General features: G+C 40.3%; 1 protein-coding gene across 4 annotated transcripts in view; it reads left to right on the top strand.

Annotated features, from left to right (window-relative positions):
- Dis3l2 (DIS3 like 3'-5' exoribonuclease 2) overlaps window positions 1-27211 on the top strand; it is a 381042-nt gene that overhangs the window by 262225 nt on the left and 91606 nt on the right. For all 4 annotated transcript variants that reach the window (XM_041650838.1, XM_041650836.1, XM_041650837.1 and 1 more), the window contains one exon: window positions 1914-1993. In XM_041650838.1, coding sequence (XP_041506772.1) covers window positions 1914-1993 — 80 coding nt within the window. The remainder of the gene's footprint in view (window positions 1-1913; window positions 1994-27211) is intronic.

The raw sequence follows: 27211 nt of genomic DNA, 5'->3' as shown, positions 1-27211 counted from the left end.
ACAGAAGCTTCTCAGTTTCAGGAGGTTCCATTTATTAATTGTGGTTCTCAGTGTCTGTGCTACTGGTGTTATATTTAGGAAGTGGTCTCCTGTGCCCATACATTCAAATTTGCTTTCCACTTTCTCTTCAGTAAGGTTCAGTGTGGCTGGATTTATGTTGAGGTCTTTGATGCATTTGGACTTGAATTTTGTGCATGGTGATAGATATGGATCTATTTTCATTCATCTACATGTTGACATCCAGTCAGTTATGCCAGCACCATTTGTTGAACATGCTTTCTTTTTCCACTGTATAATTTTAGCTTCTTTGTCAAAAATCAGGTGTTCATAGGTGTGTGCATCAATATCAGGGTCTTCAATTCGATTTCATTGGTTCATCTGTCTGTTTTTCTGCCAATACCAAGCTGTTTTCACTACTGCAGTTCTATAATAGAGGTTGTTGTCAGGGATGGTGATGCTTCCAGAAGTTCCTTTATTATAGAAGTTTTTTTTTCTATTCTGGGTTTTTTGTTTTTCCATATGAATTTGAGTATTGTTCTTTCAAGGTCTGTGAAGAATTGTGCTGGGATTTTAATGGGCATTGCATTGAATCTGTAGATTGCTTTTGGTAAGATTGCCATTTTTACTATGTTGATCCTACCTATCCAAGAGCATGGGAAATCTTTCCATTTTCTGGTAGCTTCCTCAATTTCTTCCTTCAAAGACTTAAAGTTCTTTTTGTACAGGTCTTTTACTTCTTTGGTTAGTGTTGCCCCAAGATATTTTATGTTATTTGTGGCTACTGTAAATAGTGATGTTTCTCTGATTTCTTTGTCAGCACTTTTATCATTTGTATATAGGAGGGCTACTTATTATTTTGAGTTGATCTTGTATCCTGCCCCATTACTGAAATGGTTTATCAGCTGTAGGAGTTCCCTCATCGAATTTTTGGGGTCACTTATGTATACTATCATATCATCTGCAAATATCGGCAGTTTGACTTCTTCCGTTCCAATTTGTATCCCTTTGATCTCCATGTGTTGTCTTATTGCCCTCGCTAGGACTTCGAGTACTGTCCTAGGTTTAAATAGGTTTGGAGAGAATCAATGAGACAAAGAGTTGATTCTTTGAGAAAATCAACAAGATAGACAAACCCTTATCTAAACTAACCAAAAGGTAGATATGGAATATGCAAATTAACAAAATCAGAAATGAAAAGGGGACATAACAACAGATACAGAAGAAATCCAGAGAATCATCAAGTCATACTTCAAAAACCTGTACTCCACAAAATTGGAAAATTTAAGGAAATGGACAATTTTCTGTATAGATATCACATACCCATTTTTTGGCATACTTTGTTTACCTGTATGAGAGACAATGCGGGAAAGCAGCTGTAGCTGTTCCTCGAAGGACCCACTGCCATATATTCAAAGAGCAGACACTAGAGAGAACAGAAATCTTGTTGGAAAACCTCTTTCCTAGGAGCTGCCTCCTGGCTGCCTGAAGTTCTCTCTTGGGGCAAGGAGAAAAGGAGAAAAGGAGAAGTTGTTGTCAGATCACAGAGAAAAGAATAGTGATCACACCTTTGCTCTCCCAGTCTCACATTCCTCCCTCCTTAGAGATTGTAGATGTTCCTTACAGTGGGTCATATGTGCAAAATTAACTGTTGTTTAACATTTGATGACAGTGGATTATTTGTGCTAGTTTTGTTTTCTTTCTTTCTTTCTTTTTTCTTTTTCTTTTTTTATTTATTTTTTGTTTTGTTTTGTTTTTTGTTTTTTGAGACAGGCTTTCTCTGTGTAGCTTTGGAGTTTGTCCTGGCACTAGCTCTTGTAGACCAGGCTGGCCTCGAACTCACAGAGATCTGAGTGTTGAGATTAAAGGGTACATCACCACTGCCAGCTGCTAATTCTGTTTTCTATCTTTCCTAGGAAAGACTGTATATTCACCATTGATCCTTCAACTGCTCGAGACCTCGATGATGCCCTCTCCTGCAGGCCTCTCACTGATGGTAGGATGGAAATTTCTCTGCTGCCCTGTGCAATGGGCCACCCACATTCCCATGTGCTGAATACCCATGTCCGTTTCCATGAGTTCCTTAGGCACCTTAATGGGCAAAGATGGGTTTGCTTCATTCCTGAACTTGGCTATACAAGCTAAATGTTGAGCCCCTGTGGAGGCTCTGGTGAGGGAGAAAATGAAAATGTCCTCTCACTAGCTATTTTTGGGTCTTAGAAGAGGAAGCCATGAGAGCAGAAGAGCTGCTTCTAACCTTGGCTCACTCCAGCATCAATCAGTATGAGAGATAATAGGAAGACACCTATGGGCTCTACCCCAAAAAAGAGACTAGTGTTTCCTTTAAGCTCAGCATGTAGGAACCTCCCTCAAGACATAATGTGCAGTGGGCAAAAGGCACATCCTCCTGATACATATTTGTCTAAGCCTGACCTGCAGAAGCCCCACTGCTCCTTATAGCTCTTTCTCTATTAAGAAAATTGTGAATGGCAGACTGTTAAGGGCCTTTTAAATATTCTTGAAGCTGTTAGGAAAGAAAAGGCAGGATTGCAGTCAGGGATGACTGTAGTAGGAAAAAAGCAGCTGATTGTCAAAGGCCATATGGAGGGTGTGAGGAAAACACCCTATCAATTCCCTCCATGTCCAAAGATACAGTTTCCAGCTATTTCTGGAAATAGAGGGGAGTCTTGATGACGACTGTGACTTTGGTTAATCTTGGAGATTACTTTGGGCTAACATGACCTTTGATAGTTTACCCACAAGACATGCACATCCTTTTGATTTTAGTCTGCTACAGAGCATTCATGCCCCACCTTCAAAGTATCCATCCTTCATCTTCCTCTGATGCAAACCTCTGCATATTTCCTTCTCTGTTGTAATAAGCAGTGATGACTAGTAAGCATAAACCAAGAGAGAACATGTTGACCAAAATTGCTTGGCTTCTTTTTGTAAGAGCTATCTCCACCTACCCCCCAAAATACTCCCATGGCTAAGGCTCATCCAGGCTAGGCAGTGCTCTGCTGCTGAGCTGTATCCTCAGCACATATTCTCAGTTACATGTTTCTGTAGTCTAAAACTAGAGCAGCTTATGTATGAGAGCAAACTTTGACCCAGTGTCTGAGCAGTCTCTGCTGTACACAGAGGTCTGAGCAAGCTTGCTCTCTCTGCATGTCCCTCTCCAAAGCACCAGCATGAACAATGCCTTAGGCAGAAGCCTGGTGGTACTGGGCCTTCCGTGGGCTCCAGCTCCTCTCTTTTAGTGGTTGAAACAGCTGTTCCACTCACTCGCTCCAGTTTTATAGTTAGTCGTTTATGGCAGGAGTATAATGTCTGTTTATCTCTGCTAGCCTCAAACTCCTAAACTTGTAGGTATAGCAGGGAGCTAGAATATGCCCTGCCTCACTAACCCTGCACAGCGGCATTATATCTAGTGTGCAAGTGTGTGGGGAAGGGTCTCATGAAGAAAATGGGTTAAAAAAATTACTGCAAGAGAAACAGATTAGTAGAAAATAATATTCTTTATTTGTCAGACCACAGAAAACCACACAGACATTGTTCAGCAGGAATTCAGACACAGTGAGGAAAATAACTTGTCAAAAGACTGAAATAAAAGGAGAAGAAGTAAGCCAGAGAAATGTCAGAGAGGCTTTACAAGTGTAGGCATGCAGACCTGGACTGGAGATGGGAGCAAGGTCCACTAAGGATGAGGTCAGATGAGATGAGGAAGAGAAGTGTAGAAACAAGTAGCAGAATAGAGAAAGAAAAGACAGATGGATCAGCCTGGATGTTGAGGAACTACCCACAGGTAGACACTGGAAAGTCAGGAGGACATGCTGGTTTGGGAGAGGATATCACATGAAGTTGCCTGTCTTGTGATACGTATTTATATGAATTACTGCTAGCCTATTTTAAAGGACAAGAGAATAAATAAGCTGAATAGATGATGTCATAAAAGTATAGTAGGAGAGCCCTGGAGGAAGGTAAGTGACACACCCAAGTGCAGACAGTGACAATGGGGTCATGAGCAGTTTTCCTCTCTGCTCTACTTTCCAGATTTTGTCATGTAGTAAGAGTAGCTTGATCACGAAAAGACTTCGTAGTAAAAAGTTATGAGGTGTCAGAAATCACAAGCTGCCCAGTAGTCTCCCACTGCACCAGGTTATCAGACCCTTCTGTCTGCTTGCATTCCAGAGATAGTTGACATCTGTGCATTTGGCGGGGCAGCAGCAAAAGGGAGAAACCAGGGAAGGCTTGGGGAGGTCCAAGGTGGTCAGTCAAGCATTTTTTTATGGTGGCACTTCCATAGTTGGCCATTGTGACAACTGATTCTGCCAAGATCATTTATCCAGGGAGATGAAAAGCAAAAAAGGCAAATCCAGTTTGGATTGAGATGGGGTTGGCTAAGTTCAGATTGCCTTAGTTACCATTTCATGTCAATTCCTACTTAGAGGGAAAAAATACTTACTACTTCAAAAAAATTATGTTTTCTGGTCATATTTACATAATATGTGTTTACTTAAAGAAAATACTGTATAAAAGTTATTTTTTCCTTTGGTCCCACAGAAATCGTCTAAACGACTATTCTGTGAAAAATAAGATACACAGACAGGTAGAGTCTAGCAATGTTCACGCTGCTTTTATAAAGTGCCAGTGTGCTCCGTGTCTTTCCTATCAGGTGCAAGATATAGATAATCAATTGTATGAAGTATTAAAGTTAACTTAGAGGGAGGGAGTGTGCCCCACACTTCCCTTCCAAGGCAGAGCTTCACCACTCATCCGATCTGGGGTCCACTCCTTCCTTTAGGGAAAGGAACACTCAACAGCAATGGCAATTCTTTCATTTTTGCTTAAGAAAATATTTAATAACAAGTGGAGTTGTAATGATATCCCAGAATCTAAAGAGAGTAAATCCCAGCTCGGTATTTTATGATTGTAACAGATTGCTTGCAGCACACCTCACAGTTGACCTCACCACTTTAGTGTGGGAATACCACAGCTGTAAGCTCACCCTCTGGTTCTTAATTACCCTTGCATCATTCACTTTATTGAATATCCAGATTGCATTTGAACTTGTTACCTTAAAGGCAACCCATTCTGCCATAAGATTGTGTCACTCTTTTGAAATCCTCCCTTGCAAGGTTCAGAAATAGTTACCTTTCTGCAGTTTTTCACTTGTTAGTCCCATTAATGTTCCTTAGTGCCTTACAGCAAAAATACAGTGTCTCATGTGAAAACTCTCCTAAACAAGAACTATCATTTACCTTCCAAACCACACCATCTCTTTCCTGTCTTGTGGCTGATAAAGTGTGAATCCATTTGCCATGTCATAGGGTCTTCCTGCCTCTGTGAAGTCTGGGATGTATGGCTTGTAAGCTCTCCTGGCGAGTTCAACTTTACTGGACAGAACTGGGATCTGGCTAATAGGTGCCCATTCTGCTCACTTACTGCTTCTCCATAGTGCCAAAGAGCAAAGTGTCAGGCAGACAGGTCATGGCTTTTAGCTTTAGTTGATTCTGGACCCTCACAATTCTCCAGCATCTTGTGTAATGTGTGATCTCTAATGTTTGCTCTGTCATTGAACAGAGCAGGGTTGTCCTTCCCAGGCTTAGAAGTGAATGAACAGAAGAGCAGAACAGATGCTAATGACTTGGGTTTCTATTTAGAGTGATGAAACAGTTCTGGAATTAAATGGTTGGTAGTTGTATAGTTTTGTGAAAATATTAAAACCATAGAGGGATAAATGAGTGAATGAGCAAGTGAGTGAATAATGAATGATGAATAATAAAAATAAATAAACAAATCTAAATCCACTTATTCATGATGCTTCCCGGAAATTAGAATTTATACCTTATCCATAATTATCAGGGATTTTAGTGGAATATCCATCTGGGTGCCTATATTCACATTCCTTTCACTTAACGAGGGTCATCCTTGTGGATTCCTGAGAATTTCTCTAACACCAGGTTTCTGCCTAACCCTATAATGGCTCTCCCTATCAAGATATCTCTTTCATTGCTCTCTCCTTCCATCCCTCCCCCAACCCTCATCTTCTTGATGCCTCATGTTCCCATCCCCCATCACCTCCCTTTTTACTCCCCTCACCGCAGTTTACCCAGGAGATCTTAAGACACAGTATCTACTCACTCATAAGTGGATATTAGATAATAAAGCAAAGGATAACCAAGCTATAGTCCGCAATCCCAGAGAAGCTAGGTTAAAAGGGGGACCCTAAGAGGGACACACATGGAGGGCCTCATGAATCCTTCTAAACCCCTCCCTGCTACTTCCTGTGTCTCTCTGCGTGTATCCTGGATCCTCCAAAACCTCTGTGGCTAATTTGGTTAGCCAGTTGCTTACTCTGCCCTCTGATTCAAAGGAAACTTTATTGGCAGTCTCAGAGTGTCACTGCAAACAAATATCCCACAACATTTCTGCCTATAATTCCTTTTTGGTTGACCTCATGTACCACAATTAAAACATCTGACCTTTTTATTTTTCTTAAAATTTTTAGAAATCACTTCTATCAAAATATGTGAGATCCAATATCAACTGTATTCCTGATCCATTCATCTATGGGTTCTGATTGCCTTTCAAGGCCTAATCACCCTTTTGCATTCCTAATTAGTATGTTCAAAAGCCAAAGATTCAATTAATATTTTTCTAACTTCTGGATCTGATATTATTCTATGTACAGCTGAAGTCAATCTTTGTAAAAAAAAAAAATCAATGAAGACTTCTTTTGGGCCTTGTATAATTTTAGTAAATAACTCAGCCCTCTTTCCCGATTCTTCAACCTTGTCCCAAGCATTCTAGGCTGTTGTAAACAGCATACTGCACACCTTCATACTGACTGACCTTCACCAAGAAGCTGATCTTGGGAAATATCAATACCTCTATCCCTATTTCATTGTTATATGGTCCTAGCTTCCTCTTTCTGCCATGTTTTCCATTGTAGCCGAGGACCAGCTTCCAATACTGCTATAGCTAAATCTTTCCAGTCTTGGGGGATAGTTCTGTTCCAGGTTGCCCACAAATTTAACATCTGCTTAACATAGGGTGAAGGCACACTATATGAATGACTGCTTCTTCAAATCTCCTCAAATCTAACATTTATACAGGATTCCAGTTAACTTCTGTATAGCCTAGGGGGTGCCTATTATCTGGCGGTCATATTGTATGGTAACTGGATAAATTAAGGTTGGCTTTCTAATAACCTTGGACTAGTCTTCAGTTTCATAATGCAATGGTGCAGTAGTTTCTGCTGTAAACTCCTCTGTGTATAAATATTTTTTTTAGTTTCACTAATAGGTCTTTCTAAAGCTTATATCTTATCAGTCAGTTTTTCATGATTGGCATAGCTATCAAACCACTTTTTAAAGAATAAAATATGAATTACCAAACTGATAATAATTATAATAGACATGTCAATCCCAGCTATTTTGATTATTTATTCATTTATTTTTCCAATTTTTCAAACTATCCATTGTGGAACCATATAGAGTCATAATTCTCTGCATCATAGTATTCCTCATTCATAACATGGGAAAGATTTTATGGTTGTTTATCATCTGGTGTCCAATGCATGGCATTAGATCATGCAGCAGTGAAGCCCTCACCTCTTCCCCTATGAGTCACAGGTTTTTCGTGTTATGGTCTCCCTTCAGAAGCCTCCAGCTAGATCTCTTCCCTCACTGCAAATGTACGGATCCTATAAACAGTGTTCTTTAAGTACTATCTTTCGTTGTTGTGCCTGTTCCCAATCCTGTCACAGCTCAGGAATCTGCACTCCCTCCCTTGGGACCCATAAAGAAGCAGTCTGCGGTGTTCTCACTCATTGCTGAGGCACTTGGCAGTGTTGTCTACTTCCCTTCCTCAATTCAAAGGACCTGCTTGCTCTTGATTCTATGTTGGAGACTGCTGAACTGTCGTTCCCCCCGCCACACACACACACTGAACACCCTGTCTGTCCATAGAGAGCTATAGGACAGGTTTCCCTCTGAGCCTGTTTCTTCTCTGTCCCCTGCTGTCATAAAGACATTGTCCACCGTAAAACTAACTTCTTTAAAAGACAACCATAGAATCACATTGTCTACCTTCTCATCTCAGGACTGTTACTGGGGGCATTTTCAATAGCCTTTCCACCCTCACTGCTACCCATTATCTTTACTGCTTTACTGCATTGTACCATCAAGGAGCAGAACATGTCACTTCTCTTAAATCTGACTGTACATATGGACCAAGTCCTACAGAAGCGCTTTAAGGCTCGTCCTCTACCTCCTCTTTCACTTACCCCTCTTCCCAGTTACAACACACATACACACACCACATGTACATCCCCCTACTTGTATAGACATACCACATACATACACCTTACATGTACAAACATACCACATATACATATAATACATACACATTCATATCATACACACACACACACACACACACACACACGAGCAAGATAAAACTTTGCATAGCCCTTTTCTCCTAGCAGAAGTGAATTGCTCCTACTTGATTATATTAACATGTTTTCTTCATGTTTCTAACAACAATAAATATGATTACTTTTGATTTAACTCCCCTTTTTTCTTGTTGTCCAGGGCAGAGTGTTCTTGACATGTTTATGTCTCAAGTAGCATGCTTGCTGCCCTGAGCTTTAAAAACATTCAGTGTTGTCAGACGTAACCAGACAACCTGTGGTATACTTACAGTAGTTCACTTCTATTTTTGAATTTTGTTTTTTTTAAAAAAAAAAAACTTGTTTTTTGATTTGCCTTTTTCATTTTCCAGAGCTCCTAAGTTCAATTCCCAGCAACCACATGGTGACTCACAACCATCTCTAATGAGATCTGGCGCCCTCTTTTGGTGTACAAGCATACATGCAGGCAGAACTCTTTTGGTGTACAAGCATACATGCAGGCAGAACACTGTATACATAATATATAAATAAATCTTTTTTAAAGTATGTTTTTATCTATCTTTCTTTCACCCTCTTTTTAAAAAATATTTTAGATTTTATGAGGAAATTGTAGACAGTTGAGGGTTCAGATTACCCTGTGGCTAATGCTACAACTTTTAACTTTTCTTTATATTTAAAGTGAGGTAGTGGTAGGTGTCTTGGTTTATTTTGTTTATTATCTCTAATGCTGTTGGCCAATTAGAGGAGGAGATGGAAGGAAACTCAGGTGCTGAGATAGATCTTTGGACAAGTTTTAAAAGTCTTCTCACTTGATAGTGTGATTATTTATAAAGTTTTTTGTAGTTAAAAGACTTTCCTTTTGTTTGACCATTTTCACAATATGAAATTCAACTAAATTGTTTGTGTCAAGTTACTAACATCAACAAAACAAAATTCCCTTAGTATTCAAGTGCATCAGAAGTTTGTCTGCTTATACTTCCATATACATATTAAGACCTAAATTTGAGACTTAAAAGTTAAAAAAAGATATCTTAGGGGCTGTAGAGATGCATCAGCAGTAAAGATGTACTGCTTCTACAGAGGACCCAGCTTCTGTTCCCAGAAGCCTTGTCAGGCAGCTTACAGATTCTTGTTGATTCCAGCTCCAGAGTAGCCAGTTGCCACAGGCGCCTGTACTCACTTGCACGCACCCACACACAGACATGCACATGTGCACATAGTTAAAAAAAAAAAATAATAAATCTTTTCTGAAAGATATCTTAATTTTTATTTTTAAAAATAGTTACCACAAAAGTAGCTTTATACATCATCAAGTTGCATATACAAGCAAAAATTTAAGTGCTCTTAGAAATACATTTTAATATAAGAGTACATGTAATACACACACATTTAGTTTGGTTACTCTTTGGAGGTAATGATGAATATTTAATCTTACACTGTAACTTAGCCTCTGATAGCTCTGATTTGGATAGGTTTTAATGTAGAAAGCATTACTAAATGCTAGATTCTCTAAATTATAGTCAGAAAGGGCCAACTCAAGAAATTCTAATAGTGTGGGCCTTAACAGCCGCTCAGCACACATGGCAACTCTCAGAAGCTCCTGGCTCCTGCATTGTCGGTCTTTAATACATAGAAAACACTAATAAATACTGATTTTTCTAAAAGAAAAAAACTATTAAACACATTTCAGAAATCATCAATACCTAAAATCAGATGCTTAGACCATAATTCAATTACTAATCATAAAAGGTGTGTTAAGAAAAATTCATCAATAACAACAAAAAATCAACAGATTTATAAATTTTTATATACATTTCTCATTATACAATTGCCAAATTAACAGAAATTAAAGTTTATCCATAACATGTGTCCTTCTCTTCTTCCCTTCCATTCAAATGAGTGGCACAATCCAGAGTGTACTTAATGTTGTCCTCCAGTGTGCCTTGACGAATGTAAGTTACCTGGCTCTTTGTGTCTATTTATTCTTTCACAACTTTCTACAGAGTGCCTAATGTTCCCTTCTTTACGTGACCTCAAGGGACCATCTCACAAAGGGAATGTGACTTTTTCTAACAGAAGATATCTAGATACCCAAAAACCATCTGTGGAGAAAGCTGGGCAGACAACTGGTCCCTGTGCACTTGTTCCCGGTGGCCATGCTCTTCTGCTTGCTGACTTCGGTGGCTGACAGTACTCATTAAAACTTTGCATGAACAGGAAGCCCATAACCTTTGCTTAGTACCTCCAGCACAACTGGAGACAGTTAAAGAAGGCAGTAGCTTACTGTCTCCTGCATTCAAATTTAGGTCCACTTGGATCTCTACCTGCTCCCACACTGTGAGCACCCACACCTTGATATCTGCCCCTTAAAAGTCTAGACCTAAGAACTTCTAAAGAAAACCTTAAGTGACTTGTGTGGAAAGCTGGTCTCAGGACTTGACCCTTCCTGAGAAGAGTATCACTAGGGAGACTTATCCCTTTTGGAGAAGAATGTTCCTGTGCCTGTGGTTACTCTACAAACCACAATAAATGAATTATCTTGTTAGCATACTGCTTTGGCAGTGTAAGAGAAGCAGGTCGTCTGGTTGTACCATGTGGTAAAAGACTGGGTCCACAGCATCCTCTGCTACGACAGCAGCTTGAAAGAAACCACATTTTCTTATGCTCCTACCACCATGAGCAGTGTATCTTACCATGCCTGGAAGTGACACCCCTTACCCTCTCACAGGATAGAAATGTAGACCCCCAGAATGGTGAACCGAGCTTTAAGGGAGGCTCGCTGGGGACAAATATGTGTGTATCTCAGCTTCCCCTTGTTAGATTCCCATCTAGTAGCTTATCTTACACACATTTAAAAGATGCTTCTTAAAGTCGAATCCACACTGAACATGTAGACTTTCCCCTTGTCATTATTCCCTAAACAATACATCAAATAACTATTTACAAAGCATTTATATCATATTAGGTTTTGTAGGTACCTAGAGATTATTTTAAATGAGTATATGCATAGATTGTATACAAATACTTCAGTAATTTGTGTTTGTGTTCTGCAAATACCGCCATACTTTATAAATGGAACTTGAGTGTTCAGGCCCTTCAAAGGCTCCTCACTACCTGTGGCCGTCTTAGCTGACCATCCTCCTGGCTGTTTTCATCTTTCCCCCATATGGGCCTTAAGCCTTGTGGCATTTGTATATCAGGCAGAATGCTGTAGTTTGAACTCTCAAATTCAGTCCTCCAGTCCACAGGTTATTCTTTCCCCTGGTCCATCCACTTCCATGAACAGAATCGTAAATCTGTGATTAAATGGGGTGTTTGTCTTCAAAACTGTGTACTATGCTGAGAGGCAACTCACTCCTAATTACCAAAGTTTAATCTGTTGTCTGTTGAAAATGTGTCATATGTATTTTTAAAAGATAAGACCTACACGTAGCATTTAATTTCACCAAAAACTATGTATAAAATCTGTTCCCTGTGTTGAGAATGGAACCTTATCCACTCTTCAGTAGATTTTGGAAGAGAAAATTTCCACTTGAGGGCAATTTTCCGCTCAGATACACTTCTGGACTTTGTCTCTGACATCTTCATGATGCCCTGTGCTTTGCCTCTTCCCTGGGAAGTCATTTCTAATCCCAGTTTTGAAACATTGATTTTTTTTTTCACCCTCTTGAAGTCTCTTAGGTCAGCGAGCATTCTGACCTCAGGCAAATCACAGGCAAGTCAAGTACTTGATTATAGACAAATCTTATTCTGGTAGCAGGGTTCATAAGGAATTTGGGAGGAGAAATGGAAAATTCTGTAGGTCCATCAGCTTAGAAGGAAGTACACATCTTCTCCATTCATCTGGGGCACTGGTGACTGAACAACTCTTAACCGTCCTTGATGGATTTTTTTTTTTTTTACTTAATTGTACCTTGACTCAAAATATCCAAATAACTGAATAGCCATGCAAGGGCTCTGGCATTAAAGTGGGCTTCTGGGATACATGCCAATGCGCTCCTGTTTTGAGGAGAGGATATAAGTGGAAAGATTAAGTGGAGAGACAGCTCCACCCCTCTAAATCTTATTCTTATGTTCCATTCAAATCTTGCTAGCCTGATTTCTGTGGGGTCCGGACTTTGGAAATTCTCTCTCTCTCTCTCTTTTTTTTTTCATGGATGTCTCAGTGCACCTTGTTAAACCAGATTTGGACCCCAGCCTGTTCATCTGGTTCCAGCTTTGCTGATTGGTTCCAGTTTCCTTGCTCATTAAAGCCAAGATAATCTGGCACCCACTAGTCAGGCATCCTCAAGTCTCTGGCACCAAGGTAAACCTGAAAGCAGCGGGGAGGCCCAGTGACCCAACACTCCCAATTTCTTGGTAAGAGACAGTCTCAGTGTGCCAAAAGGAGCCCTGGGATAGGAGCAGAAAAATGGGCGTCATTGCTTTGCCTCTGCTGTCCCTGGAAGTTTAGGCCTGTCTGTGATTCCCTGAAATTCTTTCCTCAGCAATAAAATAATAGTTTAAACTAGACATTGTTGCAAGTTTCTACCATTTGCAAATTGTAAGTATATGAAAAACAAAAAGAAATGAGATGACCCTGGCACACAGATTATACCATGAAAAACCTAATTAACGACGCCCCCATTCAGCAGGAAGCAGTTTGGAGAGAAAAAACTGCACCCATGTTCCCAAATATTGTTTATAAATGTTCTTTTACATTTAAAGGGGGATATGATATAGAAATGAATAATTTGCAATGGTATGGATTTTAAGGTCAATTTTGTTATATGTATATGTATTTCTGATCTTGATTAAGGTATTGTGATTTTGTAGTTCTTTTAAAAATGTAATGTATAATTAGGAAATATAGGTTGCTAATGGATAATCATCAATAATAGTCAAATTTGTAGTCATGTTAGTTAGATTTTCTAGATATATAGAGATATATTTCAGTTAGATAGGCATTCTTCATATCTTTCAAAGACTGCAGAATATGGCATTTAAAATATTTTAATAACTTAGGGTTTTTCATGACAATGAGACGTGTCTGCTCCTGGCAGCACCAATCTACTTCAAAAGGAAGATGGGCATCGAAGAGGCTCCTTATGGAGTTGGTTAGCCATTTGGGCAAGAAACTGTTCTTGCCTGGACTGTTGCATAAACTAGACACAAAGAACCTGCAGAGAGAGGACTGCTGAACTTGCCTAAAGGTGAGATGGTCTTTCGGGGTTCCTGATTCATGAGAGTCTGCGAGACATTCTGCAGGACACAGCAGAAAGTGACTGAACTGTCTTTGGAATTTCCTGCTTCGTGGAGGTGTCTACTGGATACTATGGGCCTGTAGGCCAAAGATGAATGCCCCAACGGTACAGAGGAACTTTGGGTGACCGTCCAGGCAGCGAGATGTCTCTGTGATTTCTAGAGCTTTGGATTTCTTGTTTGCTTAGGTAATATTATATCCTTCTGGAGTCTTTGATGGTGTAGAAGAATGGTTAGCTATAGCTATATTTTTCCTTAGTTATGATAAAAGATAAAATAGATATAATTATTGTAACTGTAATTCTTACTTGATAACTGTTTTGTTATATGTAATCTTACTATGTTAAAGTGAAAGTCTTTCTTTTTTGTTTAAACAGAAAAGGGGGAAATGATGGGGGAGAGTCTTCTGTTTTGTATTAATTTCATTGATTAAATAAAGAGACTGCCCTGGCCCTTTAATAGGACAGAAAATTAGGTAGGCGGAGTAAACAGAACAGAATGCTGGGAGAAAGAAGCTGAGTCAGGAGTCGCCATGATTCTCCTACCAGACACAGACGCAGGTTAAGATCTTCCCTGGTAAGACACCTCGTGGTGTTACAAGGATATTAGAAATGGGTTAGATTGATATGTAAGAGCTAGCCAATAAGAGGCTGGAACTAATGGGCCAGGCAGTGTTTAAAAAAATATAGTTTCTGTGTAATTATTTCAGGGCATAAGCTAGCCGTGTGGGCGGCCGGGTGGCGGCCGGGTGCCGGGGACGCAGCCCCGCAGCTCCCTATCTCAACAAGACATTGTTGCAAGTTTCTACCAGTTGCAAATTGTAAGTATATGAAAAACAAAAAGAAATAAGTCCCTTTTATATCTGTTGTTGTGAAAATAACAATCATACTTCAGCTGTGCTAGCTGTAGCGTATTCTAATGAAGATTTTCACAGAGCTACAATTCTAGTACTCAGGAGATAGAGGAAAGAGGATTATAGTTGGAGGCCAGCCTGGATTACCTATGTAATCTTGTCTCAGACAAAACAAAAAAACAAAAACAGTAAGTTAAGTCATCTGGTAAAGGCACTTGCTGCCAAGCCTGATGACCTGAGTGAGTTTGTCCCCAGAACCCACACATGGTGGGAGGAAATCACCTCCTGCAGATTGCCCTTTAAACTACACAGGTGTGCATGATCAGAGCACAAGAGTGCACACGCACAATAAATAAGTCAGATAGCTACTATAACAAAATGAGAAAGAACAGCATTCCTGATCTCTGAAACAAAGGTAATAATATCTAACTCAGAATTGGTGGGAAAATTAAATAAATCCTCAAATCCCTGGCACTTAGAACTGTGTCATATAAACAGTAAGTGTTCAATGACTATACTTAATTAATATTACTACAAAAATGGAAAGATTAAACTTAACCTGGAATCATCCTAAGAGTTGTACCTACGGGAACAAATGTGCAGCTGTATTCAGAAGCTGAGATGTGAACAGAATAGAAGATCCAGAAGCACCTACTTTATACCTGTGCAACCTGGGTTCAGCTCAGTGTCACCGCAGTATAGTGAAGAGAAGGTTTTACTGATCAGTAGTGCCAGGTCAAGTGTGTAGCCTATATAGGAAGAAAGTGGGGTTTGATCCCTGCTTTGCACTATACATAAAAACGAACCCCATGTGACTCATAGACCTACCTGGGAAAGGTAAACCATTAATACACCAAGAATTTGGCAGAATAATGATTTCATAGCCTTAGGGTTTCTTAAGCTAGGCATGAAAAGCATGATCTGGCATGGTGGTGGTGCATGCCTTTAATCCCAGCCTGGGAGCCAGAGGCAGGCAGATCTCCAGGAAACCTCGTCTTGAAAAACCAAGAAAGCAAAGAAAAGACTTACAAGCTGGACTATCTGTTGCTGTGATAAAATACCATAACCAAGATAACATATAAAATAAAGGGTTTATTTGATGTGTGTGTGTGAGTGAGCACACACACTCACACACACATACACACACAGTAGTTGATAAGCTATTCTTGTAGCAGATTTACATTTTTGCATGTATAAATTATTAATATAATTTTTGTTTTGTTTGCTGTGAAGTTAGAAAATAGTTTCTCCTTAATGCAAAGAAATGAATGAATGAAATTGAGTAATTATATCCAAAAAGTTATTTAACATCACTAGAAATAGCCATAAAAAACAAACAAATAAATAAGTGGCTCTGTAATGAGAGAAGAACCCTTCCAAGTTTTTATCACTAGGATATAAAGTGAGGAGCTTTTGCCTCTCAGAATTGAAAGTGAGAAAGGACATGGTAATTTCGAGTGAAAGGAAGGTTTAGACTGGATTAAGCAGGGTAATTACAGTTACACATAGTGACTAGACATTTAATGGTGCCTGGTGCCTATGTGCTTTGAAATGTATAAAATTACGTATCTTTTAAATTTTGTTTTTAGAAACTAATAATTATGTCTTGTTAATTAAGAGAAAATAGAACAATCCATGAATGGCTGAATGTGGTGAAGCCTGCCTATAATCCTAGCCCTTTGTGAGACTGAGGTAGGAGGATCCAGAATTCTAGGTCAGACTTTGCTCCATAGCAAGTTGGATTTGAGACCAGCTTGGATTAAGTGAGACCTTGTATCAGAAACAACAACATGAGAAAAGGGGTATAGATCACTAAAAGGATGGAGGAAGGGAGGATAAAGATGAATCAGTCCACAAACAAGCATAAAAATTTGCAAAAATTCTGTAGTCAAACCTACATATAGGCCTACAGTGGGGATCATAGAGTGCTCACCGCACCACAGAGTAGAGTAAGACTAGGGCTCCAGGACGGCCATAAGCACTGGGGAAGTGTTTGAAAGTGCTTGGAACAAGCTTATATGACCTGGAGTCTCATTTCTTCTTTGGAAACAGTTGTTCTGCTTGGAAAGGGTATCCTGGTGCCTGAGGTTACCTTGTGGAGCCGACTGGTGCAGTGCTTTGGTTGCAACCATCCACCAAGAGTCATATGCCAGCACCTATGTCATGGCCCCTGCCTAGGCTTGCAGGAAGCTGTGTATGTACTGTGGGCCGAGGGTTGGATGGAAGCAAGTAGAAGGGTATTCAGTAGTTTGTCTGTGCATTTAAAAAGTAACCTAAAACTTAAATGAGAAAGACATCTGTCATGGAAAACTTAGAGTTTTCTTTTAAGCATGAAGAAATTCACAGTCCTGTCATCCAAAGGAAACCTCTGCTGTTCCCTTCGTTTCTCTCCAGACACTTTTAAGCCAGGTTTCCAGGTTTTTGTTATTGTTTTGTTTTTGTTGTTCTTCTTCTTGACACCTCTGAAAACAAATACAAGTATCAGGAATAATCTTGGAAAATGATTTCCAAGGTCCAGAAGTCATCACTGGGGACATTGTCATTCAGCTCTAAACTATAACCCTCTTGTGCCTCTTTGGCTTCTTTCTTTTAAAATTTGTACCTAGTTTTACTTAACTAAATTTTGTCCTTTTCAATTTTTTTCACTTCCTTGTATTCTTCAGTCTTGCAATTTTTGGGTGATGGTGCTGATGGAGGGTTTTGGACATGCACAAAAGCCAGCTGACAGAATATTATAAAAAAAATTCTTGTTGCTTCTTCAACCCTCAAACATGGCCTGTCTGCCCTGTTTCTACCCTAGCCATCCTCACCCACCCCCACCCTAGCTCTTGATGCTCACCCTCTGAGTCTGTAACCACTATCAAGGAAGGATCCTTCCCCACCCCTGAACTTTACTGTCTTGGCATTGAGGAAGCATCAAATGTGTGTGCTCATTGTTGTCCCAGGCCCGACCGGCTGACCCAGGCTTTCCCCACTCATTTTGGAGATGCCTGGAAATTCCCAGACATTGCCTGTGCCAGCCTCACATGTTCAACCCCTCATTCTCCTTCCTATTAATGAAGGAGGCCATTGCTCAAGTCATTTGGAAAGGGAAAAGTGGAATTTACTACCTGGGTGTTCCTCTTCCATGCAGTTTGTATAAATTTAAACTGAGATTCCTGAGAATTAGATTGAACATGACAAAAATTGCAGTGTGGGCAGTTTTACTGAGTACTTGCAGATTGATAGAGCTCTTTGTAACAATGAAGGGGAAGGTTCTTTAAGCTGCCTAGTTCCAGAAGGTGAGCTCACCAGTTAAGGAGTTTGTAAAGGTTCACTTTAACCGTTTGATGGGTAGCAAAAAGAGAGAGAGAGAGACAGACAGAGAGAAAGAAAAAAGTTTTAAAAAACGCACAAACTCTTCCAAAACTGGCACACCTGAGAAGTTGTGCCAGACAACACCTCCTCAAACACACAAACCTTGTGTTGCGTTCAGATTTGTGTGTCCTGGAATTTTTCATTGGTTCAACTCCTTCTGAGTTTAAGAAATATCCTCAAATCCTCAGCACGTCACGACCGTGGAGTGCTGCCATGGCCTGCCATCTCGGTGGTCAGCTTTTGTGTGAGGAGATTACATAACAAAATACCACACGGAACTGGAAGTCGTCAGAGTTTCAACTGTCCTTCTTACCTAGCAACTCCGTCAGTGTTTCCACCAAAGTCAGCGGGACTTTGCTTGTCCCAGCTAAAAGAGGGAGTTTATTGTGTGGCCGCAGGTGATATAAATACAATTGTTTTTCAGATGTTTAGTCTGTCTCAAAACTTAAGAAGAACCAACCCAGGCCAGGGCCTGCATCCTGGCTGGATGAGCTTCCCAAAGTGAAACCCCTACTGCTGACTGTGTTCTCTCAGCCCCTTCAGTCAGTTTAGCAATCTGAGCTCTTGAACTAGATTTCTTTCTTATAGGTTGGAAACACTGGTCATGGGGTCAAGAGGGTAATCCCCAAGAGCAGTATGTTCCCATCCCAGGTTGAATGGGAGCCCACTAAAGCCTGGCATTTGCTGTGTTGGGGAGAAGGGAGACCTGCAGGTGTTGCTTGCTTTCGTCTGCCTGTGCTCACTCCACAAACTACTCACCAAGCAGTTCATTTCTTTGCCTGTCAACACTATTCTTCGGAGACCAATCCCTTCTTTGGGGTTACTGTTTACAGTCAGGTATCACCATAAACCTCAACAATAAACCTGTGCTATGCAGAATGAGGCCAGCAGCCAAATCAGAATGTGAACCTGGTATACTCAGTTTGTCTCTTCCCATCTTGGGTGAAATAAAATCTACATGCTTCATCCTGATCCAGCAGTCCCAGCGACTTCACTAGGCTCCTACTCCTATCCTTTCTTCCTGCCTGCCTTCTTATTCCTTAGGCTCCTCAAGCTCGACTTACCCCAGCCCTCTGCTCTGGATATGCCCTTCAGCTGTCATTTGACATCATTCTACCTTGTAGGCTTCAGTGTATTGCTCAGAGTCCACTGTAACTAAACTTGAGACATGACAGGCATTCTCTCCCATATTGGTACTTTATTCAAAGTCTCTTCTATTATCTAAGTAGAGTTCTTAATCTTGTTATTTATGTACTTGATGCCATTCTCTCATCACTAGAATACAAGCTCCATAGAAAGGACCTTGTCTGTCTCCTTTATGAATATGACCCAGCCCCTGGGAACATATTTGACACATCCATGGTAGGAGCTTTACTGGCATTTGTCAAATGGCTGAATGAGTGGTGGTGGTTGTCAAGAACATGTTTGGAAAGAGTGTTAGGATTGTGAGATAATTCAAAACCAAGCTGTGTGGTGGTGTCTCACCTGAAGAAGAGCTCCAGACGCCTCATGTTACTGGCAGAAGTCACAACTGTTGCCGGGCGATGGTGGCACACACCTTTAATCCCAGCACTCGGGAGGCAGAGGCAGGCGGATCTCTGTGAGTTCGAGACCAGCCTGGTCTACAGAGCTAGTTCCAGGACAGGCTCCAAAGCCACAAAGAAACCCTGTCTCGAAAAGCCAAAAAAAAAAAAAAAAGAAGTCACAACTGTTGCTACCCTATGCCAACCCTGTTCCACTTTGTCTTAGCTAGATTCTTGTCCCCTAAGGACATGGGCTTGTTCTGAGCAGCCTGTAAGCAGGAACAAGTGTAGTAAATAAAAATTCTAGGGAGATGTGTGTTGGCTTTGAAAGAGGGAAAAAACACACATACTTGCCATTTTTATCAAAGAATGAAGTAGATTACACTGGGAAGTTCTGACTTTGAAGTCAGTGGGGAGGAGTAATGAGAAGCTCTAGGGGAGGTAAAGAAGGGATGGTGCTGGAACTTGACCATCAGGACAGTCCTACCATAGAAAGCCCTCTCTTATCCCGGATGGAGTGTAAGGAACATTAGGAGCTGCCAGGAACAGGTGAGGAAGTGTTCTCTCTCTCTCTCTCTCTCTCTCTCTCTCTCTCTCTCTCTCTCTCACACACACACACACACACACACACACACACATAGGAGGGTTTGGAGGAAATGAGGACAGTGCAGAGTAGCTGGAGTTCCAGGCTTAGGAGCTGGGAGTTGTGCGAGGAGACCCATCACAGTGGGGAGGCAGGAAGCATTGAAGAAGGCAGGGCCAAGAAGGTTAAAAGTGCCTGGGATAGACAGGTATAGGAGTAACTTTGTTGGTTTCAAATTAATTGCCATGTACTGAGAGGAGTGGAAAAGTCAGAGTAGCAGGACTCCAGTCCTGTATTTTGAAAAGAGTACTATCTTCTGTGTGGAGGATGGGTTTGTACAATGGCAGGGAGCAATGAGGAGCTTAGAAGGTCTTTCTTAAAGGAAATGATGGTCAGACTAGTAAAGTGGGGGATGGCTGGGGAAGAGGTCTGGGTAGATTAAAGAAGTTTGGAAAGTAGAGTGTAGTGTGACTGTTTAGCAAAGGTCTGAGTGGGTCCTGGATTTCCTCTGGTCCTCTACATGAAGGTGCTTTTGTTGCTTTAGTTGGGGAATAACCCCGCTTCCTGGAACAGGAACAGGAAATGGATTTGCTATGAAGGATTCATGTGAGGTATCTTTGGAGCAGCTAGTAGGCTTGTATCAACCTGAGTTCAGAGAGGTCTAAAGCCCAGAAGTGAGTATGCTGGACAGTGCAGGAAAAGCAGACTTAGCAGAGAAGTTAGCTTGGCCTGACACAAAGGCGTGGATGGGACAAGCAGAGAAGGAAAAGTCTTCAGGATTCAGTGGCATAGCTCATTAGTGACCCAAACAGCGCATGGCTCTATTCAGGCAGCTGGAACAAAGTACGATAGTAACTTACTTCTCACAGTTCTAGAGATTGGGGAGGTCAAGATGAAGGCACTGACAGCCCAACTGTCTAGTGAGGGCCCACTTTCTAGTGTCTTTGTATGGTGGAAGGGACAGGGGCACTGTTTCAGAAACTGTTAGGTTGTTTGGTTGGTTTTTTGTTTTATTTTATTTTGTTTGTTTGTTTGTTTGGGGTCTTTTGGGGTTTTACTTTTTTCCAAAGATGGAACTTGGAGCTTTCCAAGTAAGGATTCTACCACTGATAGTATATTCTCAAATCCTAAGATCTCTTTTATGAAGACATTTATCTCATTGGTCTAGGCTCTGACCTCATGGCCTAATCACCTCCCAAAGGCCCTATCTTCTGATCACACTAGGGATTAGGCTTCAATATGTGCATTTGGAGAGGACACAAATACTCAGTTTATTACAGAACATATTGAGGTTTCTGTGAGGAATGTTCTGCTGGAGCTAGAAGACTCTGTCACCAAGGCCTATACTCAGTAGTGGTGCAGGCACACTCAAGCGACCCAGGTCTGGAAGGGCCTAGTCTTACTGTAGCTAAGGGAAGACTGCCAATGCCTCCATCTCCACCACCCCTGCCTGGGCAGTCCTTAATGCTGGCCAAGCCTCTGGTAGTTAAGACAATCATTCTGCTTCCAGCTAAAGCTGACTGTCAACTAGAGATTTAGAAAGGAACTGCCTGGGTTTCCAGGACTTACTCTTCTAATTAAAGAGAACTGGAGTTAATAGCTTAGTGGTTGTTCCATAATCAGGCCCTGCTACAAGTGGTTAAGAAGCTTGGCAGTGAGAACCAAAAGAGCCTTCAGGGACAGGGGTGTGGCTGTGAACAAGGCTAGGAAAAGGACTTCTGAATCCAAAGCTAAGAATGTGGCTTCCCTTGAGTCATGAATGATAGGGAGGGTTTTTGAGCTGTGGCCCATTGAGACAGAAAATTAGGTTGTTTCATCTTGTCCTGGAAGTGACTGTGGGTGGGGGTTATAGATGGGGGAGTGAAAGGAACAAAAGCTCAGGAGTCAAGCTGACTTGGAATTGGGGTTTATCATATCCTGACTGGGCTACATTGGACCGTAATTTGCAGCCTCCCCTAACCTCAGGTGTTTTATCCATGTAATCTGTAGGGCATGATTGTTGTCGATGTTAGATTATACTCAGAGGCCCTGGCACAGAGATAAATTTTAAAAGAAAGTTATTTCTGCAATTGTGATTAGCATTTGAGGGGACAGGATTGAACCCAGGGCTTTGTGCAGGATGGGCAAGTAATGTATCATTGAGACACATCCCCAGCCCTGATTATAATTTTTATGAACATCATTGCCAATGTTATGTCCATGTAGTTGTCATAGATTACAAAACACTTTCCTACTTTCCCATCAATTACACTTCAACACACTCCCATACACTTTTGTCCTCTGTCATATCAGTGTATCTGTTAGGTACATTAGGCCCAGTCCTCCTTAAAAGGGGGAATTTTCCATGTATTGATGCCTGTGTCAGCCAGAGGCTTCATTCTGTATATCATGGGTTTATGCAAGAATGTACTTTATTGAGGGTAGAGAGACAGTTCAGCAATTAAGAGCACATGTGTTATTTCAGGACTCACTCGGGCAGCTCACAACTGCTTTATCCCTACCCTGGGAGACCTCACATCCTCTTGTGGACTCCGTAAGGACTGCACTCATATATACATACTCATATTCACTCTCTCTTCCTTTCTCTAAAAAGAACTGCAATAATGTCTTTGGAAAAGAGAAAACCCTTTCTCATAAGTGAGGCTCTTGAGAACAGAGCAAATGACCACCTTGAGGATAGCCCCACCCTTAAGGATATGGCCAGGACACTGTCAAGAAGTGGTTGCTCCAGCTGAAAAACTGGATTTGAAAGGGTGGTTTCTAAGCCCTGGCTCTAGTCTATTAGTATTTCACATGAGTGAAAACGTTCTGATAGTCTCCTCAGGTCATTCAAAGGAATGTGTGTATTCCTCTGAGCTTTGCAGTCTCTGTACAAAGTGGAACAGGCATGAATGGCTTTGGGGAATTCTTCTTTCCTGATTTCACTGCTCCTTAAAGTTCATGGAAGTCCCCTTTGCGCTAGTATATAGAAAACTATATTTTTTTAATTTTTGAGGAATATTTTATATTCTTTTTATAAGTAATTTATTTATTTGTATTTTATGTGCATTTGTGTTTTGCCTGCATGTATGTCTGTGTGAGGCTGTCAGATCTCCTGAAACGCGAGTTACAGACAGTTGTGAGCTGCCACATAGGTGCTGGGAATTGAACCCATGTCCTTTGGAAGAGCAGCCAGTGTTCTTAACCACTGAGACATCTCTCCAATCCCATTATATTCTTTTAATAGACATTAAAAGAGAGCATTTTTAAAAACATTGTACTAGTCCTCGATGTCCTGATATCACGACTGACCTTTTGAGGTGCGTGTTTTCTTTCATAGAATAAAAGTTCCAGTGCCACTGTCTCAAGAGTTCTGCAAGTTCACATTATGAAAATATATGTAATAAAATATTTATTTAGGGTTTTCATAAAAATGTCCAAAGTAGAGAATAAGAGAGTGTCTTTTGCTGGGTTGAGAGGCTCTGCAGGAAATTCAGAATGAAATTCAAGTCCCTCAAATATATTTAGATTGGCCTCCACCGTGTTTTATCTCCTGTAATGAACTCTTTGTCAGTTTGTCAATTTTCACTAAGTTCAGAAAGTTCATGTATAGTAACACAGATCCCAAGTTTAAAATTATGGTTTATATCATGATGTAATAGTCATCTCTCTTTTCCTTTAGTCAATATTTACCTGTGAGGCCGACATATTATAATCCTGACTTCAAAAGAAGACCCTTTATTTTACCTTCTTCAAGTGTTGGTTTTAAATGTTTAAAATATCAGAATTTAGAAGCTGAGCCATCCAAGACTCTTGCCTGTGGTTGCTTGGAGTAAAGTTCCTAGAGCATCAGGCAAAACAGGCGTGTGCAATTCACCAAGTGACCCAGCAGCATAGCTGTGTGCCTATCAGAGTGACTCTGCTCGACTTGGAGCCAGCTTGATTTCTCCCAGCTCCCAGCCAGCCTTTCCCCTGTGGAAGGTAAACCCGTTACGTCACCCCATAGCAGCCACTGGGCTGCCTTGGACTTGGCTTCACCTTTGTAAATGCTCCTACAAGGTTGTGAAAGAAACAACAAAACAAAACAAAAAAACAAAGAACACTTCGTGGGAGGATCTCTGTGTATCAGAACGACTGAAGAATAAATTCTATGCCTTGTCTGAACTCTTCAAGTACTCCATTTTTAAAAACTGAGGGAAGAGTTATCCCCTAGGAAGTAGGTATAAGAAATAGATAAGAGTTATAGGGCTGGAGAGATGGCTCAGTGGTTAAGAGCACAGGCTGCTCTTCCAGAGGTCCTGAGTTCAATTCCCAGCAACTACATGGTGGCTCACAACCATCTGAAATGAGATCTGGCGCCCTCTTCTGGAGCACAGGCATACATGTATACATAATGTTGTATACATAATAAAAGTAAATAAATCTTTTTTAAAAAAGAGTTATAAGTGTTCCATATAAAATATCTGATGGGCCAGTGAGATGGTTCAGTGGGGGAAAGACTCCTATCTTTAACTCTGATGATCTGAGTTTGAACCCCAGGGTTCACATAATGAGTGGAAAAACTGATTCCCTCAAGTTTTCCTCTAACATACAGATGTACATCATGGCGTGCTCACCCCACACACCCATGCATAGAAAACTCATAAATAAGAACATAATTTTAAAAACATTAAGACTGTCTAATGCCCTAGGACTGGTCACACAGGTCACCAAAGGAGCAAATGGGGATGTGTTAATAAGCTCCTTGATTTTAGATGAGATTCTCAGCAAGTCAGAATGGAAAGAGTATTCATTAGCTCAGGAATGGCCAAGTAGACAAATAAACTGGGTTCATCCCCATCTTGATCCTGGAGTTCAAACGAGGTCACCCTGGATTTTCCCATATTTCTTAGACTTGTTATTTTCTATGTTACTTTGACTGTGTGAATGAAGGTGGTTCCTGGTAACTACAGACTTATGTTGTCCCCATTTCTGGGTTCAGAAGAGAGACCCTCTTGGACAAAGTCCATGTTGGCCCTGAAAACAGGTTCAGAAACCTTTTGTTTGGGTCATATGCCTATGCCAAGAATAGTCACTGTCAGCAAGGATGGGATGTAGTGGGATTACATCAGGTGATGATCAGTTTAAGCACCTTCAACCCTATGCTTGTATCTTGAGTGTATCTTTCTCCACGCTAAATGCTTGTTTTATACATATTTTCTTTAGATGTCCATTTTGTGTATTTCCATAAATGCATATATAAGTACATCCATATATGTATTACATGTGTGTATATCCACATGTGTGTATATTTATATTCATATGGCATACCATATTTGAAAGTTTATTAACAGGGCATTCAAGAGTAAATCTTAAGTTTATAAAATACTTCTCCTGTGGCCCTAAGGGTCAGTTCCACTAGCCTGGGTACTACCTCTTTGGTGCACCTTGTAGTGGTTGAGCTATTGGAAGAAAGGAAGGACAGGAGAAAGAAACAAAATATTGATTCTATTCAATAAATATTGAGTTCCCACTATGCACCGGCACTCTTGTAGGCACTGAGCATGAACAGTCAAGAAAGGCCCTGTTTGCAGTGTTTACTCAGTAATCTTCAGAAAGGTAGTGAAAATATACTATGATACTTGACAAGGATGAGTGTTCTGGGGACAGACAACAATAAGTATCTGAAGAAGGACACTTAAAAGAAATCCCACACTAGTTCAGAATTGAATATAATAGAGGATTATTTATTTAGGGGTAGGCTCACAGATCACAATACTCTGCTCAAACAGGGAATAGTAATCAATGTCACAGCCGGAAGAGAGAGAGCACAGACTCACATGTTACATCAGCATTTATAGTATGTAAGGTTCCACCCAAGTGGGCGGGTAACTTAAAGGCTATTGGCTACAGGAATTCCTACAACACCTACCCCTTTTGTTTAAATAAGAGAGTTCTAAGCATAATACATACAATAAGAACAAATGTGTTAAGCAAGAAACGTGATAAATGTTTTAATAATTATCTTATCTAATGAGTTTAAGTCTTGTATAAGAATTAACTTGGCCAAGTCATAAGAGGGAAGTAACTACAACTATCTAGTCTTCAACCCCATCAAAGATCTGAAAAGGGAAATAATATTACTTGAGTAAGCAGGAAGTGTAATCAAGCAACAAATGACAGAGACAACCGGCTACCTGGGCAATCACCCAAAGTTTCATTTTCAATATTGGAGCAACCAACTTTGGCTAAGGCCTAGAGTAACTGACAGACCATTTTCAGAGGCAAAAAATAAATAAATAAATAAATAAATAAATAAATAAAAATTTCAAAACTGTCTTACCCTGTCTTGGCAAGATTTAACAGTCTTTTTTCTTATATCCTGCTTGTCCTGTCCAGACATTGTGCATTTTGTCAGTGGTTGATGCATGGACAGTTCTTTGCCCAAAGGACAGTTTTGCAAAGCTGAAGAATACAAGCTCCAAGTGGAGTGTCTTTGGTGTTCAACATTCTCTCAGGAATAGATTGGTGCTGCCAGGAGCAATCGTGTCTCACATCAACAGAACCCTAAGTTATTTAAATGCCATATTTTACAGCTCTTTAAAGTGGTTGAAGATTACCTATCTATGCAGAATACAATTTCTCTGTATTTAAAGAACCTGATTAGTCTAACTATAAGTATAACAAACATGGATGACTATTGACCTATAATTCTTAATACCTATATAACTTAAAGACTAAGGCTTCATATTAAAATATTAAATAGTCTTTAAGTAACTGTACAACAAATGAGGACAATTGATCTCAAAATGTAAACAATGTATAAGTATCTTGATCAGAGGTAGAAATGTATTTTTGCAATATGATAAATATATCCTAAAATTGTATCAATATACAAAATGTCTTAAGCAGAGGTAGGAGCATGCAGGCATACAATATGACAAAATAACTTTGCCTAGGTATACAAATATTGTAGATGAAAATAGGGACATATTCAATATAATTTAAGTTTGTATCAATATGCAAGAATCTATACCAATGTAAATAATAGCTCACAAGTATTCAGTCCATTATTCACTATTAATATTAGTGTGAGTAAGCTCACACTAATCTATTATCCCATCCAAGTATCAATAGATACACAGTAGGTATTTAAGCAGGCAAATAAAGAGAGGACAGAAGAACTTCTTCTTGCTTGGAGATTCTCTTTAAGTAGACCAATTTTAGGTAAAGAGATTGCTGATTGCAGATCCTGCTGAGATAGCCCAAGCATAGGAAAAAGA

Source organism: Microtus oregoni, unplaced genomic scaffold (genome assembly GCF_018167655.1).
Source record: "Microtus oregoni isolate MIOR12 unplaced genomic scaffold, Mior012 000004F_ref0000308, whole genome shotgun sequence".
NCBI classification, from domain to species: domain Eukaryota; kingdom Metazoa; phylum Chordata; class Mammalia; order Rodentia; family Cricetidae; genus Microtus; species Microtus oregoni.
This window is presented reverse-complemented; position numbering and strand designations above follow the sequence as displayed.